We start from the raw sequence: 22191 nt of genomic DNA, 5'->3' as shown, positions 1-22191 counted from the left end.
ATAGGAATAACATACTAAAATCTATAATCCTAAAGAAGCTAAACAACAAGGAAGACCTTAAGAAAGATGCTTAATCTTCATTCCGAAGGGCAAAAAAGATAGACATTAGAAGTAGGAGAAGACAAGGAAAGGACAGAGGCCCTCTGAAAGACTCTACCTACCAGGATATCAAAGGAGATACTGAAATTCATAGCCAAACTTTGGGCAGAGTTCCAGAATTCTTATGGAAGAAGAGGAAAATAAAAAGACCTGGAGGAGTCAGGAACTTCACAAGGAGAACAACAGGGCCAAAAATCCTGGGCCCAGGGGGTCCTGCTGAGACCAATACTCCAACCAAGGACCACGCATGGAGAGGAACCTAGACCCCCTGTTCAATGGAAGCCCATAGGCTGCTCAGTTTCCAAGTGGATTTCCTAGTAAGGGGTACAGGGGCTGTCTCTGATATGAACTCAGTGACTGGCTCTTTGATAACCCCCCTTGGGGGTGGGGGAGGCAGCCTTGCCATGCCACAAAGCAAGATGATGCAGCCAGCCTTGATGAGACCTGATAAGCTAGACTCAGATAGAAGGGGAAAAGGTCCTCCACTATCAGAGGACTAGGGAAAGGGCATAGGGGGAGAAGAGGGAGGGTAGGTATAATTGTAATAAATAAATAAATAAATAAATATTTTAAAAAAGAAAAAATTGATAAGTTCAATTTTACCAAAATTAAAAGGTTTTGTTCAACGTAATATATCATTGAAAATGAAAAGAAAACTATAGATGAAAAAATACACTAACTGAAAAAAACCATGGGACTTAAATAACTCAATTAAAAAGACACAACAAAAACTGGGGAATATTTTAAAAAATATATCGTAGTGAAGATACATGCATGCCCAACAGGTATACAGAAAAGTATTCACTACATTGTTAGTCATCATATAAACAAAGTAAAAACAAAGATTAAAAAAAACGAATTCACAAAGGATGCAGACAGCTGAATGGATTCTCACCTCTATGCTGAGCAACAAAGCTAAATACAAGTTACCAACATGGTTTGTTTCCATTCATACAAAATTCTGAGAAAGGCAATTCTACTCAGCACTAAACAGAAGCACATCAGTAGTTTCCTATGACTGGAGCAGGAAATACTGGACTAAAGTGAGATTTGGAGGAATATTTTGGCAGTGATATAAGTGTTCTGCATCTTTGCAGAAATGGAAAATACACAACTATGCATGTTTGTCCCAGTTTGTCAGAGATGTACTTTAAATGAATCAGTTAGCTCCAGAACTTGATGATGAGACCCTATTGTTGAAGACACCCTGTGCTTGAGTCATAGAACATGAAGTTAGTACTGACACAGATGCTCCATTCTTATTGTCCTGTTTTCATAGTGCTGGAAAGTGCTATACTACCAAAGGAGAAACATAATTACTAATCTTAGCCACTGTAAACCCTATGAGCTAAAATAATGGCTGGCCTGGCAAGACAATCCCTCTGGTGTAATAGTGCCACAAACATCAAAAAGTAACCAAGTAGTTTCTGATTGAAGTTAACTCCTGCTACAAAAGATGAAACCCATACCTTTATCAAGGTCTAGAACCTGTGGCTAAAAGTCATAGACCCTAGGAAAGAACTTACTTCTATTATTCAGCCAAATGGATATAGTATTAGGCAAATCATAATGACTTTTTTTATGCCCATAGATTAATATATCTCTCAACCCTCATTAGAGGAGCTTAATATATGTCTCAACCCTCACCAGAAGTAGATGGTGATTAACACAGAAACCCAAATCTGGTCAAGGTACAAAAGACAATAGACTGCAGAATTCTCAACCCTAAAAGAAACATATATATCTCACCCCTTCCTTCAAATATCTAAATCAATAAACATAGAGAAGGGAAGCAGACATGAAGTCTCAACTCCTATTAAAGAAGCCACTGGCAACTGATACGTAGAGTCAGTTTTCTTGAAGACTATAACCCTTGGTAAATCACCCACATTCCAAAGGTACATGGGCAGCACAAATTGGACTTGATGGGTGATACAGAAGGAGGAGGAGGAGGAGAAGGAGGAGGAGGAGGAGAAAGGAGGAGGAGGAGGAGGAGGAGGAGGAGGAGGAGGAGGAGGAGAAGACGAAGAAGAAGAAGAAGAAGAAGAAGAAGAAGAAGAAGAAGAAGAAGAAGAAGAAGAAGAAGAAGAAGAAGAAGAAGGAGAAGAAGGAGGAGGAGGAGGAGGAGAAGAAAAAGAAAAAGAAGAAGAAGAAGAAGAAGAAGAAGAAGAAGAAGAAGAAGAAGAAGAAGACAGAAGTTTGTGGTGGAATGGAAGGGCAGTATATTTCAGGGGAGTTTGGATAGGAGTAAATGTTATGAATACACAATTTCCAAAATTCTCAAGTTACTGCAATTTTTATAAATAAATTTAAATTTATGGCATGTAAATTACATATAACAGGCAGCAGTCATTTTGTGGTTAGCAATGGAAGCACTATTAGCACTTATTATCGTCCTGTTATTTTTCAAGGTTTCGCAGTAGTATGAGTGCCTTTAGTTAATTTGAGGACTGGCTTGGGTTGTCGCAATCTATCTGAGCATCACAATTGAAATCCAGCTTTCTGTGCCCTTAGTTCTTTCACAGTAAATGCATTTGTGCTCCTTGCTTGCTTGCTACTCAGCTTAATTTCTCCATTTTTATAAAGTTCGGAACATTTTAGGGAATGGTGCTGCCCACAGTAGACTGGATCTTCCTATATCAATTAATTTAATTATGACAACCCCCAACAAATATGTTCACAGGGCACCCCAATGTAAACAATCCCTCACTGAAACTCTCTTTCCAGGTGATTCTAGAAGGTGTTAACAAAGCTAATCATCCTAGGAAGTATGTAATTATGAAAATGTAGAAGACATGGTATCTTAATAGATCCAAAAGGCAGACATTCATTCAAGAATTCCTGAGAGAGATGCTGGTGGTGGTATGAGTGCTTAGTGTCATCCAAGGCCCTTGGCCGCTCTAATGTCTTCCTATACTTAAGGGATATGGATTCAACACAAGAAGGTCTGCAGAGCCTTATGTCTAACTCCTTTGCTTATAATCATCATTACCTTTAAGCTGGAGTTTACTCATCTGTAAAATGAGGATAATAATTACATAATCACTGTGAATCCTTGATAAAATAGTGCATGCACTAGTACAGCCCATGACTCACAGAAAGCATTTGGGAGATCCTAGCTATTACAATGGTGAATTCCATTCAGAATTAAGCTATATATCACTTACTTCAGAGACAAAAAGCTGTAACATTGTCCCAGAGCACCCACAGTGGAACACTCTGAGCTACCACTCACCCACTCATAACAGTTAGCATTGCATTAAAATCAGAATTGAGGGAAGGAGAAGCTTTCTGTTTTGCTGCTCAATTTTCATCTGAAATTTTCATAAAATTTCACAGTATTAGCTAAGTCATTTATCATCTTTCTGTAACTAACTGTCCTAAATGAACACATTTTAATAATGCCTATAGGAAAAGAGAAAAGGGCTTCTTTTTCCTATTTAGGAACCCATAATAAAGCCAGTTAAGTAATTTAAAAGGTTTTTAGATAAATCTACCAGCATATAGAGGCTCCAGGTCAGCTCAGTTTTCCTCACCATTAAAGCTGACTCAAAATTTATCGATGGGGCACCATCCTCATTCTCCTGCTTATGATACATATTTTCCTTAGTGACTAAGTTTTTATTTTGTTGTAATCTATATTTTAGGTTATAATTCTGGAGCTGAGGAGATGCATCAGTTGGTAATGCACTTATGCAACTATGAAGACCTAAGTAGAAATCTGAAGAACCCATATAAACGCTGTGCATGGTAACATATATTTGTAATCCCAATGCTCCTTCAGCAAGATGAAAGCCAGAGACAAAAAAAAATCCCAGTAAGCTCAAGTGTTGCCTGTCATATGCAGCAGAAAACAATAACAAAGTGAAAGGCAAGGACCAACACCTACATGTAGACATCATATGCACACAAACACAAACATACACACACATACTCACAAAGATAGTCATATGATTGTGTACTAAAATGGGACTTTCTTTGGACTACCAGTAGATGAAATAAAGACACAGAGACTTTTTATTTTATTTGTGAAAGTGTAGGCCTTATAGCTTAAGCTTGTTCCCAAATAGCTCATATAACTTAATTAACCTACTAGTGCACATTTGCCTTGTGGCCCTTTACCTCTCCTTAGTCCTGTTATGCCTGACTTCCTTCATGTCTGACAGGTAAATCTCTCCCAACTGATTCTTTCTCAGAGTTTCTATCCCTACCCAGAAGTCCCGCCTTTCCTCCCTTGTCTCAGCTATTGGCCATTAGATCTTTACTAAACCAATCAGGAGGTGATGGAGAAGAGTATTTACAAAATACTAGTGCAGCTGATGCTTCATGAAAATAAGAATACAAAAGTTGGGCCTGTATTTGGATCTCTGCTGACACAGAAATCAACATTTGAATAATACAAAGACAAATTTCACAAAGTGCACAAAATTTATCCCAACATTGTCTATATTTGTCTCCTGTTGTTAATGTTATAGCTCCTTGTAACCTTGACACCTTCGGGTGCCAAAACTGTAAAAAGCTCATTTTGGCTTAGACTCTTTGTCTTCACAGCCTCTGATTCCATTGCCCCAAAGGCATTTTGTGGGAGCTACAAAGCCAAATTGACATCATCCCTAAAATTATTAGATTTACATGCTTCAAAATAATTGCATTTCTCTTTGTAATCCAGTATAACTTAATAATTGTGACATTCTATTGGGGCCTCTTTAAAGAACTATGGTATACTTCTTGCAGCAGTAGGGAAGATTCTTAGGATTATGTAACTGGAAGGGCTTTCCAACTTTAAGACTGACTCTAGTTCTAAATGCTACCGATCCTGCAGTACTCAGAAAAATGACTCTTGTTTCTCTACTTGTCTCATGCCCACTTAGCTCCCCAATAACATCAAGACATCTCTTTTGTAGTCTCTTAAGTTTTTGATCTCAGCCATTCTGATGGGTGTAAGATGAAATCTTAGGGTCGTTTTGATTTGCATTTCCCTGATGGCTAATGAGGTTGAGCATTTCTTTAAGTGTTTCTCTGCCATTCGATATTCCTCTGCAGAGAATTCTCTGTTTAGCTCTGTACCCCATTTTTTAATTGGATTACTTGATTTTTTGCTGTTTAACTTCTTTAGTTATTTATATATATAGTGGATATTAGCCCTCTGTCAGATATAGCTTTCGTGAAGATCTTTTCCCAATCTGTAGGCTGTCGTTTTGTTCTGAGGACAATGTCCTTTGCTTTACAGAAGCTTTTTAGTTTCATGAGGTCCTGTTTATTGATTGTGCTGTTGGTGTTCTGTTCAGGAATTTTTCTCCTGTACCAATGAGTTCTAGGGTATTCCCCACTTTTTTTTCTAGCTGATTTAATGTGTCTGGTTTTATGTTGAGGTCTTTTATCCACTTGGACTTCAGTTTTGTGCAGGGTGATAAGTATGGATCTATTTGCATTTTTCTACATGTAGACTTCCAGTTAGACCAGGACCATTTGTTGAAGATGCTGTCTTTTTTCCATTGAATGGATTTGCCATCTTTGTCAAAAATAAGTGTGTAGATTTATGTCAGGGTCTTCTATTCGATTCCATTGATCCACCAGTCTGTTTCTATACCAGTACCATGCAGTTTTTAGTATTGTTGCTCTATAGTACAGCTTGAGATCAGGGATGGAGAAACCTCCTGAAGATCTTTTACTCTAAAGAATTGTTTTAGCAATTCTGGGTTTCTTGTTGTTCCATATGAAGATGAGAGATTGTAGAGAAAGAGGAACCCTCCTCCACTGCTGGTAGGAATGTAAACTTGTACAACCACTCTGGAAAGCAATCTGGCCCTTTATCAGACAACTAGGAATAGCGCTTCCTCAAGATCTAGCTATACCACTCCTAGGCATATATCCAAAAGATTCTCAAGTACACGATAAGGACATTTGCTCAACCATGTTTGTAGCAGCCTTATTTGTAATAGCCAGAAGCTAGAAACAGCCCAGATGCCCCTCATTGGAGGAACAGATGCACAAATTGTGGTATGTCTACACAATGGAATATTACTCAGCAATAAAAAAAACAAGAAAATCATGAAATTTGCAGGTAAATGGTGGGATCTGGAAAAGATCATCCTGAATGAGCTATCCCAGAAGCAGAAAGATGCACATGGTATATACTCACTCATATAGACATATAATATAGGATAAACCTACTAAAATCTGTACACCTAAAGAAACTAATCAAGAGGGAGGACTCTTGCTAAAATGCTCAATTCCTATCCAGAAAGGCAAAGAGGCAAGACATCAGAAGAAGGAGAAAAGAGGGAACAAGTCAGGAGCCTGACACAGAGGACCTCTGAAAAGCTCTGCCCTGCAGACTATCAATGTAGATGCTGAGATTTATGGGCAACCTTTGGGCAGAGTGCAAGGAATCTTAGGAAAGATGTGGGAAACAGTAAGATCTGGAGAGGACAGGAACTCCACAAGGAGAGCAACAGAACCAAAAAATCTGAGCACAGGGGTCTTTCCTGAGACTGATATTCCAACCAAGGACTATGCATGGAGATAACCTAAGACCCCTACACAGATGTAGCCCATGGCAGTTCAGTATCCAAGTGGGTTCCATTGTAATAGGAACAGGGACTGTCTCTGACATGAACTGATTGGCCTGCTCTTTAATTACCTCCCTCTGAGGGGCAAGCAGCATTACCAGGCCACAGAAGAAGACAATGCAGCCACTCCTGATGAGACCTAATTGACTAGGATCAGAAGGAAGAAAAAGAAGACCTCCCCTATCAGTGGACTTGGGGAGGGGCATGCATGCAGAGGGTGGAGAAGGAGAGGGATTGGGACGGTAGGAGGGAGGGAACCACGGGAGGGGAGGGATACAAAGTGAATAAAGTGTAATTAATAAAGAAAAAAAAGACATCTCTTTTATCCAGAGTCCAAAGAAAGAACATAGGGAATTTCTAAGATCAGCTTAGCATGCATAAAGAGTTCCAGCCCAACTTGGGTGATGGATGAGACTCAGAATCAAAACAAACAAACAAAAAACACACTCCCTTTAATTCTGTGGCAACACATCTTTTTAAATTACTCACCTGGCTTTATTATGGGTTCTTAAATGGGAAAAAAGATGCCCTTTTCCCTTTTCCAATAGGTATTATTAAAATGTCAGTAAAGACATTTTCCTATAAAGACTGGGCTTCTTTCCCCTATAGAGTAAATATTTAAGTGCTTAGTAATAGATGCTGAGTTTTCTAAACTCTCAGTTTGGCCATGTGAAGTTAGGACCATTCTTCAGAAGTTCTTAGATTCTCCCTTGTGATTGGCCTCATTTTACTCTCAACCCCCAAGCCTCCAACACCATAATCAGACCTCTAACAATGGCTGACAAAAGTAAGTCTCCAGTTCAAGTATTTTCTTGGCACTGCCAACAAACCCTGCAGAGTTGCCAACCTTGTGGATGGGAACAAGACTTTTCCACTTAACTAATTCCTATGATCCTGATTGCCAGCAAAGCAAGTGGTGGTTATACAGAGATGGAGGATAATAGCTAGTTCAAGAGTCACATCGGCTCCTGCCTTCCAGTACAGAAGGGCTTTGTGTCTTTATTTGTAACAAGAAATCAAAAATCCATTCTTCTGAACATAATTACTCAAATCTACAATAACTGAAAACTCCCACTGCCCTGGAAACAATCATTAGAGTCTTCTGAGGCCCAAATGTCCATATTCACTGAGTATTTGTTTTTGCAGTGTGCTCTGTGGGGGTGGGGAAACCTAAGGAAGAAACAAAATGAAAAACAAAAACAAAAAACATCTTTTAATCATGTTTTCTTAGCAAATATCACTTTGCAGGTGTGTAGAGAACATCAAATCAGCATTTACAATACCTGCTTAGACGGTAAAGAGCTGACATTAGACTGTGAAGGAAAAGTGGCTAATAAATCTGAATGATCCAAGCAGGAGACAATAAATTAAGTCTGATACATGATCATGAGTAAAATCCCCATCCAAAGAAAGGACAATATTTTTTATGTTATAAAAGAAGAGAGGCAAAATCGCAGAGGATTGTTTGTTTATAGCTACATTAGTCAAGACACATAGATCTATAAAACTATAAAGTCAAGATAATGAGCCTAGTCATAGATGGTGTGAGGTTGATCAAGGGAGAAAGGATGGATATTCAAAAGTCAGGAGGTGTTGAGGAAGTACCATCTTTTATATATTCAGAGACACATAAGTTCATAAAAATACACATATATTACATATGCAGGTGTATTAATTCATTTTTCCAAATGCTTTTGATCCATAGAACAACTGCTATATACATACTGCAAAGGGCATGGAGGAAGAGTTGGTATGGAAAGGGTAACAAATGGATCAGTATAAGTGTGTTATAAAGTGACTATTGGTAGCAGTTATATAGATCTTAGAAGCCAGAGAAAGGATATTGGATGTTTCTTCATAAAGAAATGAAAAATGACTGAGTATGTAGACATACTTAAATTTACCTTACTTAAATATTAAATGCAGATATATTGTTGAAACATCTCATGGAACTCCCCTGTTAGATATAATTTTTATTGTTGGTGTATCTTTTTTAAAAGATTAGTTTTTAAAGTGCTGTTATAAAGATTCAGAGTAAAGAACATCATGAGTGACCAGAGGTAAAGGTGGGCTTCAAATGGCTGAGAAATCCCAGGAGAATTTTCAGACCTGTCTAATATGAGACCCAGATCCACCCTTTTTTATAAATATTGGGTGCCAAATATAACCAGACTTTCTTGGACTGCCAGCTCTCAATAATGACATGGAGACTATATTTATTATGAAAACTCAGCCTTAGTTTAGGCTTGTTCCTCAATTAGCTCTTAAATTAACCCTTTTTTATAATAATCTACATTCTTCCATTTGGTTTATTACCTTTCCTCAATACCAGAACCTTTTTCTTTCTGTGTCTGGCTGGTGACTTTTCCCACCTCCAGTTCCTTCCCAGAGCTATCCATTCCTTCCCCAGCTGCTGTCCATTTTCAGACCTTTATTAAGCCAATCAGAAGGTGAGGGAAGCGTGTTTACAAAATATGATGCAGGTGCTGAGCCATTAGAACAACAAACCAAAGTCTGGACATTACTCAACTATCTGGCAGTACAGAATTAACAATTGAATATACAAAGACAACCATCACATAATGTGCAAAAAGTTCAACACTTTATTGCTGACAAGATCAAACAGGATCTGATGTTTTAGGATGGTATGGAAACAATGGACATTCATATTCTGACAAATGGTCCTGTTGTCTGAGCCTATTTTGTGAATGTAATTCTCCATGATCCTGTATACTTCCAACTCAAATTTCTGTCCCCTTATCAAAAGGTCAAAATGGGCATTTGGGTGGGGAGTAAGGGGAGACCAAGACAGCAAATGGAGTGAGTTACACCAATGAAATTCCCATAAAGGAAAAAGAGCTGATTTCGTGAGACAGGGCAGTGAGATCAGGTACACAGTAAGGATTTTTAAATCAGAGACACCCAAGTTGGAATCCTATCTCTATCAGTTACTACTCTGTGGTTTTAGACATATGATTACTGTCCATCTGCTTCTGTATCATGATGATCCATTGCTCATGGTGTCACTGAGAGAATTAAATGAAATTGATTTCCAAAGAGCTTTACACAAGAAGTACTGGGAAAATAATGATGATAATCCTTGTCAGTTCCCTATATGATGTCTTCATAACGATCATCATGAGGTATTGGTTAGTCTTACTAATATTCTTAGTACTAGTCCTACTGCTGCCATCCAGTTCTTCAACTTTATCGGAGATGGTTCAGTACCGCACAGTTCAGCCACCCTCTGACCAGGTTACCATGAGTGTCAGAGCTGACCTCAAGTATGTGCTCAGAATTGTCTTGCATCTTCCAAAGGCTGAGCATTTCACAGGCTTTGAGGCACACCTAGAAACTTTTAGTTTAAGTTTGGAGGTCTTGGGTAGGTGGAAAGTTTATAAAATAAAACTGTAATGGTTTTAATGATATTTGGATTGGGAATAATTTTCTTTCCCACTCTAGCCTGTGTTTTGTTTTCTTTTTCTTTTTTCTTTTCCTATGAGCTGTTTTCCTTTCTGAGAAGCTATGAGTTAGGAAGCTATTAATTAAATACTCATGATTCTAATTTTCTGTAAGATTTAATAGGGATTAAACTGCCTCCTTGGAAAGAGAGATTAAATGCCTGCAAATTCTATGAATTGACTTGCTAATTGTTTTCATAATGTTTTTTTCACATGATAATGTTGCTGAAAAAAATAATAATTTTAATTAAGTCTTAAATGTATTTTTAGCACTTTATGGATCCTAAGGAGACTGTTTCCTTTTAGGGAATATATTAAGAAGACAACATTCTTCTCTAACCCCGTAATTATTATGATCAGGGGAAAGCCTGTAATGCATTCCATTGCAATTAAATAGTGTGCCCCAGACTGTTTGAGATCTGTTTACAAAACAGAAATAGATTTTCCACAGCTGCTTGCCTGTGTGTGCAGCCTTCATACAGCACCACAGCAGCCATGGATGTGATAAAATAACAAGCTTGAATTTGAACTTCAGAGTCTGAACATCTTTCCAAAAGTTCTCATAACATAAATTGCTTAATTTTTTATGAAAACATTGGTAACATATGTGAGAGATGACACACAAGTAGGTGCTATGTGGATTTCTCTGTTTTTACCCACCTATATCTTTAGAAAATAGTAAGCATTTGTTCTTGTTCTATAAACACACCATGGTCATTCACACTCTCTCTGGGGATTGCAATACATTGTGAACAGTACATGGCACAGTGGGTATCTCCTATGATAGTCACAGATGAGTCATTACCTAAGCCCACAGCTGAAAAGTACTTTTTGTGAGATGAGTGTTTACAAGAAAGAATCAGACGTATTGAAACAGGGAAAAAGAAAGGAGGAAGAGGAAAAAAAATAAATCAGGGTCAAGGCAATGTCACATAGAACAGATTTCATGGTATAACTATGCCATCATTATGAATAATCATCAAAACTTTGATTGATTAAATAAGGATTTTAAATGCTCCAAGCGTCATTGAAGTGACCCTGATGGTATGGGTATATTGGAGCTTCTGTGGGTATATAACAGACATAATAAAGATGTAATTGAGTGCCTACTAATCCTCAGCAGCATCGTGAAGGTTGGCTATCATTATCCTGATTTTATGATTGAAGAAACTAAAGTAGAATGACCTTGGAGGAGACTTTCAAAGCCACCCAGTTATTAAGCAGAAGAGTTTGAGTTAGAACCCAGGCCTATCTTCCTCTGTTCTCTCAGCTATTTCTCCCTTCTATTTGGCTGATAGCTTTATGCCCCAAATCTCCCTTGAAAATACTTTCCAACAGTGAAAGTTCTCAGAATGTTGTAGTTTGTTTTTAGGGGAGAATACTTCTCCTTAGAGCAAACTACTTCTAGTGGCTGCATTTCTAAAGAGCATTTTATGATTCCCTGTTCAGAGCTCATACAACTGTCAAAAGATACCATGTAATTATCCCTAGGGATAGTTAGCATGTGCCCACCTTGCTCTGATATTGAAATGCAGGAGCTCCCTCAATGCTGTCACTGATAAAGTGTCCCCTTAGAATTAGAGAGACAAAGCTCCAGGGCTGCCAGTTGGCCTTCTAAAAGTCCCTGCAGATATCAGCATCCTTGGTGGTGATAGGCAAGTTTCTGGGTTGTTTTTATTTTGCATAATGTCCATGGGAACTTAGATGATGTAGGAGGAAATGCCTTTCTTAAGTCACAGGCTCTAAAGGAAGGCAGCCAAACATCACCCATCTGGCAGTCAGATTCCTTCAGTCAGAGACACAAAAAGAATTTTAGAAGCCTGAAAAGGATATCACAATATGTTTTAGCTTTATTTTTCCGAAGGGGAATTTGGGTCTCTTTTCTATCACGCAAATTGCAGTGTTCTTAAGAAGACCTGTGTGGACTCAAACTGGCCCCACGTGATCACACTCTGCTGGAATTAAATGCCCCCTCACTGTATCCCAGTTCATCTGCCATCCACTCCATTTTATAAACTTCTTGACTTTGTCCTTTCATGTGTATGTGACTTCAACATTCACTTGCTGCTCTCTGGAATATAGCAAGTGTGTGCTCCCTATCAAGTAATTCTAAAATGTCAGTTTTATGAAGATACTTACAGCTACTGCCAGAGAAAACACGCAGCTTTGACTTTTCTGGGTATGCCCTGTGCTCTGGTGTGAGGAAGCTCCTGGTTTTCATGCACTTTGCCCTTTTCACAGGGAAGGGTGGTTTTTTCCTTTGCATTATTCCCTGAGAATTTCAGAGGCTGAAAGATCACCAGCTACTTACAGCCTTTCCCCAGACTCTGCTGCAGCTGTCTCCTCACCTTTTTATTTCCGGAGTCCTCCACTATTTCTGGTCTCCCTGAGATGAAGCCACAGTTGCCCTACTGTTCCAGCCATTAACTACCTCAGGCTCTACACTTAGGGTCTACACCAGCCCACTTTCACAACTCACCATTGTCAGTCTTCCATTTCATCTACTAATTATTAACCCAATGTATCTCATGTCACTCATATTAAAATGTGCACACATTTATGCACTTGGAATACCTGTTACCACTTCTGTACATTGTAAGAGCTTGTGCTGGATGTCCTCTTTCATCAATCCACATCATTCCTTCTCTTTCTCCAGCTTGCACTGAGTCTCTGGAGATAAACTGTTATGGGTTGTTCTAATAAATCCCATTGCCTTCTGATTTGTTGTTGGATTTGGCCCAGGGGGACCCAGAAGAGTTTTTTTGAGGCATCTCAGCTAGAGACTGAGACCAAGGATTCTAAACAACCTCTCTGTTTTTCTTGCATTTACTTTTAATTCCTTCTATCCTATCTCTCTATCTGTCATCTTATAAGCCTAAAGTTTGCATTGGCTTTCCATTGTGGCTAGTCTTGGCTTGTTTTATCTTTTACTGAGTTTATTTAACTCTAATACTTTATAAGTAATCTCTTCAGTAAATTCTCCAAGCAGCCTCACTGTAAGCCTATAGTTTCTACAAGAATTGACAAATCATCTTTTAAGCCCAACTTGCTCCCATTAATTCGATATGTAAATATATTTCCAACCTGTATTTAATGCTATGTCATAGGCATTTAGTGTTATAATGGGTATCAAAATAAAGGATCTGACTCTGGGAGCTTACAATCTGTCATAAAAAAAAATGTGCAAAGGCAGTTATAACGAAGTATGGTGGTAATGATGATAATGACAGTGAGGGGAGCCAAAATATAAGGACCCTGCCATTTAGTGATATTCTAGCTGTTGTTAAAATTTGTGGTATTTTTACACAATGGAATACTACTCAGCAATCAAAAACGAGGAAATCATGAAATTTGCAGGCAAATGGTGGAACCTAGAAAAGATCATTCTGAGTGAGGTATCCCAGAAGGAGAAAGACACACATGGTATATACTCACTTATGTAGACCTATAAGATTTGATAAACATAATGAAATCTATACATCTAAAGAAGATAAACAAGAAAGAGGACCCAGGGTAAGATCATCAATCCTCACTTAGAAAGACAAATGGGATGTGCATTGGAAATAGGAGAAAACAAGTAACAGGACAGGAGCCTACCACAGAGGGCCTCTGAAAGACTCTACCTAGCAGTGTATCAAAGCAGATACTAAGACTCATAACCAAACCTTCGGCAGAGTGCAGGGAATCATATGAAAGAAGGGGGAGTTAGTCTGATGGGGAAAGGATAGGAGCTCCACAAGGGCCAAATATATCTGGGCACAGGGGTCTTTTCTGAGACTGATACTCCACCAAGGACCATGTGTGGATATAACCTAGAACCTCTGCTCAGATGTAGCCCGTGGTAGCTCAGTAACCAATTGGTTTCCCATAGTAAGGGGAACAGGGACTATTTCTGACAGGAATTCAATGGCAGACTCTTTGACCTCCCCACCCCCCAAGGGAGGAGCAGTCCTGCTAAGCCACAGAGGAGGACTTTGCAGCCAGTCCTGAAGATACCTGATAAAACAGGGTCAGATGAAAGCGAGGAGGTCCTCCCCAATCAGTAGACTTGGAAAGGGGCAGGAAGGAGATGAGGGAGGGAAGGTGGATTGGGTGGGAATGAGGGAGCGGGATACAGCTGGGATACAGAGTTAATAAAATGTAACTAATAATAAAAATTAAAAAAAATTAAAAAATGAAAAAAAAGCAAAAAAATTCAGAAGCACATCTTCCCCTACTGAAGAATAAGGTTTTGGATGGTGAAAATGAAGTTCTTCTTATCTTTATGTCAGTCTTCAGCTTTAGCCTACTGCCTAGAATGTTATGGGGAGTCAATAAACATTTCCCCAGTTAGATTAGATAGAACTTTCAGAACATTTACCTCAGCCCCAGCCTGCCCACTATAAATTTTAGGTTTTCAGGTTGGAGGTTGGTGAGACCTCACCTTTTCTGAGTTTCTGTGTGAACGGATAACATGCTTTACTGGTTTTGAAAGAAAATCACTGCACAGAAAAGAAAAGTTACTTCAACACAGGGGAAGAGCTTGATAACCATTGTCAGTTAACACACGTTTGTATGCATAGGAGTCATTCATTATTGGCATGTGAATGAGCTTTCTTTTATGCTTCCCTTTCCTTACTAGCCTGTGTTGCCTAAGTGTGGCCTAGGAAACCTCACATACACTCCAGATCAAGGGGTTTAGGTAAATAGATAGAATATTGCTTTTACTGAAATTTTTAAAACAGACCATAATGGAGAAAATCAGTCCTGGGCAATGGAGGTCTCAAGGATAGTTGTAACATCCAACTCATGAGCAGAAGGGCACTGCCGTTGTGGTTACTCTAAGTTCATAGTCATTTCTTTCCTCCACATAATTATTGGTTAAAACAATCATTATCTGGAGGCAGTTTAAGGAAATGCATAGCAATATGAAATACAAAGTGAGAATCAGCAATAGTAAGATGGGGACAAGCCTTTACCTGTGATCTCCTAGAGCATGGGCCTTTAAGACGGGTAGGAGGCATTTAGCTAAGGCACTAACTTTATGGGACCAGCAATATCTGACATCTCCTGACTGAACAGAAATTAAGCAGATAGCTTTCAAACTAGTGAAGTGGGTGGAGCAGTAGAGGAAACAATTAGAGGAGGAAAGAAAAATCAACCCTGAAGGGGACAAGAAAAAGGGGGAGAAAGAAAACACAAGGAACAAATAGCTAAAACTCAGGTGGTATAAGCAAATCTAATTGGGAAAAAAAACATAATTTGCATAAATATGTTATAATCTCGTGCCAAAATTCAAATATTCCCAGGCTAAATTTGAAAGCACTAATAGTGTAAGGATAAGGGAAGGAAAATGATGGGGAAAGGCAAGCAGTGTACTGTTCTCCTTAAAGATGCAGCTGGACCTTCTCATATGTCAGAGGAGAAACTGGATTAAATACAAGAGATACACAAAGTCTAAATATCTCAGTAACCGTGAAAGACATTGAATCATTACTTAACATTTTTATCATAAAGAAAATATCAGGACAGAAAGTGTAGCTACACATGCAGAGGCACAACCACAAATCAATAAAAATTCAATCTACCAGGAGGCTAGAATTCTAAATTTATATATCCCGCAGAGCATAACTCTGAAATATATATGTTTGAAATATAGAGAAATATATAGAAAAATATTTCTGGAGCTATAGAATAGCTATGAAATAAAAAACACATTAAAATCATATATGGTTCCAATTGTGATGCCATGAATATCCAATTATGATATCATGTCATTTCCTTGGTGGCATCATACCTTTTCAAATGTATTTCACATTTTTTTCATTGAGGACATCATTCCCTTCCAATTCGATGTCATATCTTTTCATCTTTAATGTGATTGCCATCCACTTACGATGTCATGTGAGACTATAGATGGTATATTGCACATCAAATTGTCACCTGATGTATTTACATTCATGAAATCATACCCTTACTGTTTTGGTATCATATTCTGAACATTGTAATGTCATAGTTATCTTTTGGATTTCATGTCATTCCATTGATAGTGACATACCCTTCCAGTTGTAGTCACATATATTATAATGATGATATCATAGAATTTCAAATATGATGTTATATTTTCAATTGTGATGTTATAGTCTTCTGATTAGAATATAGTGTTATTACTTGGATAGAGTCATACCTGTCCAAATTGGGTCTCATAGATTTACAGAAATTATGTCATATATCATCCAAATATTTGTCCTAGTTTTCCAAATGTGATTTTTTTTTATATATTTCTAATTTTGGTGCAATATCATTCCAGTTCTGATGACATTGTCTTCCTGTATGATTTCCTGTCATTACTCTGATGCTTTCATGCCCTTCCAAATATAATATCATATATTTACATCAATGGTAAGGTAACCTTACAATTATAATATCATATTCTAACCAAAAAGAAAAAAATCACAGATGGACATTTTTGTCCATACCTCCCCAAACTTATAGATCATGTATAACAAGGCAATAAAGATGTAAAACTTTGAAGAACACAAGATATACCAGATCTGGTGACACGCCTAGCAGAATGGACACATATTCTTTACAGGTAGTGCACATGGGACATTTATGAAAGTACACATGATAGTAGGCCATGAAGCAAATCATAACAAAATTCAAAGTATTTGTGCCATGTAGCCCACATTATATGGTAGCTATATAAGAAATTAATAGTAAAAACATAAACAAGAAAACTCCATATTTTTGAAATTAATAATATTCATTATAGAACATAAATTGACTTAGAAGATAATAAACATTTAAAACCAAGCAGTTATCAACAGGCTAATCAGAGCTGGTGAGAAAGCTAAGATTATAGTCTTAGTGAGCATGCCAGAGACAAAGAAAGTTTGCAAAGTTACAAGCCAACCATTTAACTCAAGTAAGAAAACAAACTTATATTATATGGCTAATATCTGCTTATGAGTGAGTATATACCATGTGTGTCTTTCTGGTTCTGGGTTACCTCACTCAGGTTGATATTTTACAGTTCCATCCAGCTGCCTGCAAATTTCATGATTTCCTTAATTTTAATAGCTGAATAGTATTCTATTGTGTAAATGTGCCACAATTTCTTTTTATCCATTCCTCTTTTGAAGGGAGGATGCTTAAATATCATTCATTCAGAAGGGCAAACAGGAAAAACACCAGAAGTGGTGGAAGAGAGGCAAGAGGATGGGATCCTCTGAAAGGCTCCACTCAACAGGGGATCGAAGCAGATGCTGAGACTCACAGCCAAACTTTGGGCAGAGCTCAGGAACTCTTATGGAAGAAGGGGAGCATAGAAGAACAGGGAGGGGACAGTAGATCCACAAGGAGACCAACAAAGCTAAAAACTATGAGCCCAGGGGGTCCTGCAGAGATCAAGGACCAACCAAGAACCATGCATAGAAAGGACCTAAACCCCCTGCTCAGATGTAGCCAATATCTCCATGTGGGTTCCCGAGAAAGGGGAGTAGGGTCTGCCTCTAACATGAACTCACTTACTTGCTCTTTGATCACTTCCTCCTGGTGATGTGGCCTTGCCAGGCAACTAAGGAAGATCTAGGTAGTCTTGATGAGAGTTCATAGACTATGGACAGAGGGCAGAGAAAAAGAACTCCCACTTTCAATGGACTAGGTGAAGGGGACAGGAGGGAAGAGGAAGAGAGGGTGGGATCCAGAAAAGTTGAGGAAAGGGACTACAACTGGGATATAAAATGAATAAATTATAAAAAAAATTAGTTAAAAAAGAAAACAAACCTAAGAAAGTAGAGAAATGATAAATATATTTTAATATATTTATATATCATATTTAATATAACATATTAATATATCATATCATAAAATAAAATATATTATATTACAATTTATTTACTTTATATCCCAGCTGTAACCCCACCCTCGTCCTCTCCCAATCCTGCCCTCCCACCCTCCCTCATCTCCTCCCATGCCCCTTCCCTAGTCTACTGATAGTGGAGGACCTCCTCCCCTTCCATCTGACTCTAGCCTATCAGGTCTCATCAGAACTGTCTTTCATAGTCTTTCTCTGTGACCTGGTCAGGCTGCTCCCTCCTCAGGGGAGAGAAAATTCCAGTGAAAGAAAAACTACTAGATAATGAAAGTATCCCCAAAGCTCCAACTTGTCTTTCTTTTTCTTTGAAAGAGAAACAAAAATGACAAATTGCTGGCAAGTGAAGAGGCATTGATAAGCTCTGTCAGATACAAAGTAAGAGACATCACTGTAGAATGGATGATGTTATCAAAAAGAGGGTATTGTTGACAACTTTTAACAGATTGTTTTGAAGATTGGTCAAAACCTACACATTCCTAGGAAATGAATTTCCACAGATAATAAAAAAGAAACACAAGACATAAAAATCTCAATAACCACAAATTGAATCCCTACTTAATATTTTTTAATTTTGATTTTTATTAATTACAATTTATTCACTTTGCATCCCTCTGTAGCTTCCTCCCTCCTCCCCTCCCAATACTACCCTTCTTCCCCATTCTCCACCCATGTCCCTCCAAAAGTCCACTGATAGGGGTGGTCTTCCTCTCCTTCATTTTGATCCTAGTCTATCAGGTCTCATCAGGAATGGCTGCATTGTCTTCCTCTGTGGCCTGGTAACGCTGCTCCCCCAACAGGGGGAGGTGATCAGAGAGCAGGCCAATCAGTTCATGTCAGAGACAAATCCTGTTCCCATTACTATGGAACCCACTTGGACACTGAACTGCCATGGGCTATATCTGTGCAGGGTTTCTAGGCTATCTCTATGAATGGTCCTTGGTTGGAGTATCAGTCTCAGAAAAGAACCCTGTGCCCAGATTTTTTGGTTCTGTTGCTCTCCTTGTGGATCTCTTGTCCTCTTCAGATCTTTCTATCTCCTCCTTTCATAAGATTTCCTGCACTGTTTCCAAAGTTTGGCTATAAGTCTCAGCATCTGCTTTGATACCCTGCAGGGTAGAGCCCTTCAGAGGCCTTCTATGGTAGGGTCCTGTCCTGTTCCCTGTTTTCTCCCTCTTCTGATGTCCATCCTCTTTGCCTTTCTGATTGGGGATTGAGCATCTTAGCCAGAGTCTTCCTTCTTGATTAATTTCTTTAAGTGTATAGATTTTAGTAAGTTTATCCTATATTACATGTCTATATGAGTGAGTACATACCATGTGTGTCTTTCTGCTTCTGGGACAGCTCACTCAAGATGATCCTCTCCTTTCAAGATGATCCTTACCTGCAAATTTCATGATTTCCTTGTTTTCTATTGCTGAGTAATTCTCCGTTGTATAGATGTACCATAATTTTTGTATCCATCCCTCAACTGAGGGGCATCTGGGTTGTTTCTAGCTTCTGGCTATTACAAATAAAGCTGCTACAAACATGGTTGAGCCTATCCATATTATGACTCAGTTACATTTTTCTATTTAAGCTGAATAGCCACAAACAGAAAAAGCAAGTTTTGAGTATAAATACTTTATAATATCATCAAAACGGCCAGCCACAGGGGCAGACTCCTGTAATCCCAGCACTCAGGGAAGCAGAGGCAGGCAGATCTCTATGAGTTAGAGGCTGGCCTGGTCTGCAAAGTGAATCCAGGACAGCCAAGGCTACACAGAGAAACCCTGTCTCAAAAAAAAAGAAGAAGAAAGAAAAGCTTTAACATTTCAAAATAAAACATAGGATATTTTTACAGCACTAAGGGGCGTGAAGCATCTTGAATGAAGCATGCATAGCACTAATCATGAGTGAGAAGTTTCACAAATCCAACTATATCAAAAGTAATAACAAGTATTATTATGATATATATAACATATAACATGTATAAATAACATATATTAATATATATTAAGAAAAGTGAGCCACAAACTTGTAAGTTATAGATGTAAACAATGCTGACAGATTAGTTTAAAAACTTATCTTCTGCCACGCATCAACATGAAACAAAAATTTATATAGAAACATATTCATTCTTAGTAACTTGAAAATTGAAAAGGAAGTACTGTTTGGCACTCATGAGGAGTGTTTGGAATAGCAGGAATGTTTGGCAATACCAGATGTTGACAAATGTATGAATCAAAAGGAAGGCTCATAAACTGACGGTGGCCATGTGACTTAAAAACAATGTTTTTGAATTGAATAGTAAAATTTACTGCACATACTCGTAGCATAGCCATTCTACTCCAACATTTTAACCTTTTAAAATGTTGATAGTAACATGTGCTTATATAAAGAAATCTTGAAAGATCTAAATTCCCATTGTCACAAAAGTTGATAAATTAACACAATGAGACACGATACCACAAATTACCAAAGAATATATAACGGCAATACATTATTATTATTACTACTACTACTGAGGTTGTTGTTGTTAACAATTTATTCACTTTTTATCTCACTTTTAGCCTCCTCCCTCATCTCCTCCCTGTACCACCCTCCCTTTCTCTTCCTCCCCTATCCCTCTCTCCTAGTCCACTGATAGAAGTCTTACTCCCCTACTGTCTGACCCTAGTCTATCAGGTCCTATCAGGACTGCCTGGATCCTCTTCCTCTGTGGGCTGGCTAGGTTGCCCTACCAAGGAGAAGTGATCGAGGAATAGACAACCAATTTCATGTCAGAGACTGTCTCTTCTCCCCTTACTAGGGAACTCATATGAAGACTGAGCTGTCTATGCCCTACATCTGCGCAGGGGGTTTAGGTTCTCTCTATGTATGGTCTTTGGTTAGTGCATCAGTCTCTGCAGCTCCCACTGAGCCCTGCTTTTGGGGGGGGGGCTTTGTTGACCTCCTCGTGGGGCTCCTGTCCCCATCTGGTCCTTTTATATCCCACTTCTTCCAGAAGACTTCCTACACTCTGTCCAAAGATTGACTGTGAATCTCTGCATCTGTTTCGATCCCCTGCTGGTTGGAGGCTTTTAGACGACAGCTGTGGTAGGTTCCCGTCCTGTTCCCTCTCTTCTACCACTTCTGCTGTCTATTCTGTTTTTCTTTCTGAATGAGAAATAAGCATCTTCCCTAGTGTTCTCCTTGTTGTTTAGCTTCTTTAGGTCTGTAGATTTTAGTATGATAAGTGTCAATACATGTCAACAGTTAAGACTTACTTGCATTTGGGTGAAAAGAAAAAGACACAAAATAAATTCAGAGTATACAGTTCTGGCCATAGTGTGTGTGTGTGCATGGGTGTGTGTGTATGTGTGACAAAACTGTACTGAAAAACAAGAAGTGATCAGTACACAAGAAAGACTCTTTTGCAGGGTAAAATAGAACTACAATGAGAAGCAAGGTGAAAATGTGGCCTCCTCATGTGGTGGAAACTGCTTTCTTGAGTTGAATGGTAGACATGTCCTCTTCATAGCATCAGCCTACTCATACATATATAGGCTCTCTGTAGTCTTCACTGTGTGTTATGCATTCCACAGTAAAACAATCAGCCTGACTGCCAGATGTTCCAGAGCTGCAACTACTCCTCCATAAGACAGTACAAGTAGGTGTCAAAGGATGAATTAGACAAGGCATTTCCACAGGCTGTGATTTGATGCTGAAACTTGGGCCTTTTGTTTCTTGCTGCTCTATTTCCTCATCTACTGTTAATGTAATATTAGCCATTCTTTCACAAGTTAAAACTCTCCCACAACCTGAAACATAAATCTTACTGGTCAGGATAATATGATGTAGCTATTTCTTCCTTCAAAGAGCCTTTAGGAACAGTTACTTTGGCACTTTAGTTAGTAGGAGGAGTGGGCTAAAAGGCTGTTGGAGGGTATCAATGGTTTCTGAACAGCTATTCAGTGATTCTTGTCAAAATACCACTCTCAGAATTCTCCTTCTTCTCTGCAGGAGCCAGTCTGCGTGATGATGTGTACAAATATTTTTTCTTCCATCATTCCCACGGAGACACTATGACTGCCTTGGATCCAAAGCAGATGAATGTTGCTGCTGCTGTTTGGGCTGTTGTCGCTTACACTGTTGCAGACATGGAAGAAATGCTGCCCAGGTCCTAAGGAAAACAAGAAGGAAGGTCCTTGATCTCTCTGGCTAGGAATCCTGGTTCTGCATT

The 22191-nt window shown here is 38.6% G+C and overlaps 1 protein-coding gene across 2 annotated transcripts in view; it reads left to right on the top strand.

Moving 5' to 3' along the window:
- Window positions 1-22191, top strand: part of Cpq (carboxypeptidase Q) — a 568473-nt gene that overhangs the window by 546095 nt on the left and 187 nt on the right. For both annotated transcript variants that reach the window (XM_060393012.1, XM_060393022.1), the window contains one exon: window positions 21972-22191. This exon is cut by the window's right edge and continues 187 nt beyond it. In XM_060393012.1, the coding sequence (XP_060248995.1) occupies window positions 21972-22135 (164 nt within the window). In that variant the 3' untranslated portion in view covers window positions 22136-22191. The remainder of the gene's footprint in view (window positions 1-21971) is intronic.

This window comes from Meriones unguiculatus, chromosome 1 (genome assembly GCF_030254825.1).
Source record: "Meriones unguiculatus strain TT.TT164.6M chromosome 1, Bangor_MerUng_6.1, whole genome shotgun sequence".
NCBI classification, from domain to species: domain Eukaryota; kingdom Metazoa; phylum Chordata; class Mammalia; order Rodentia; family Muridae; genus Meriones; species Meriones unguiculatus.
The sequence above is the reverse complement of the archived record's forward strand: the minus strand, read 5'-3'. Positions and strand labels throughout refer to the sequence as shown.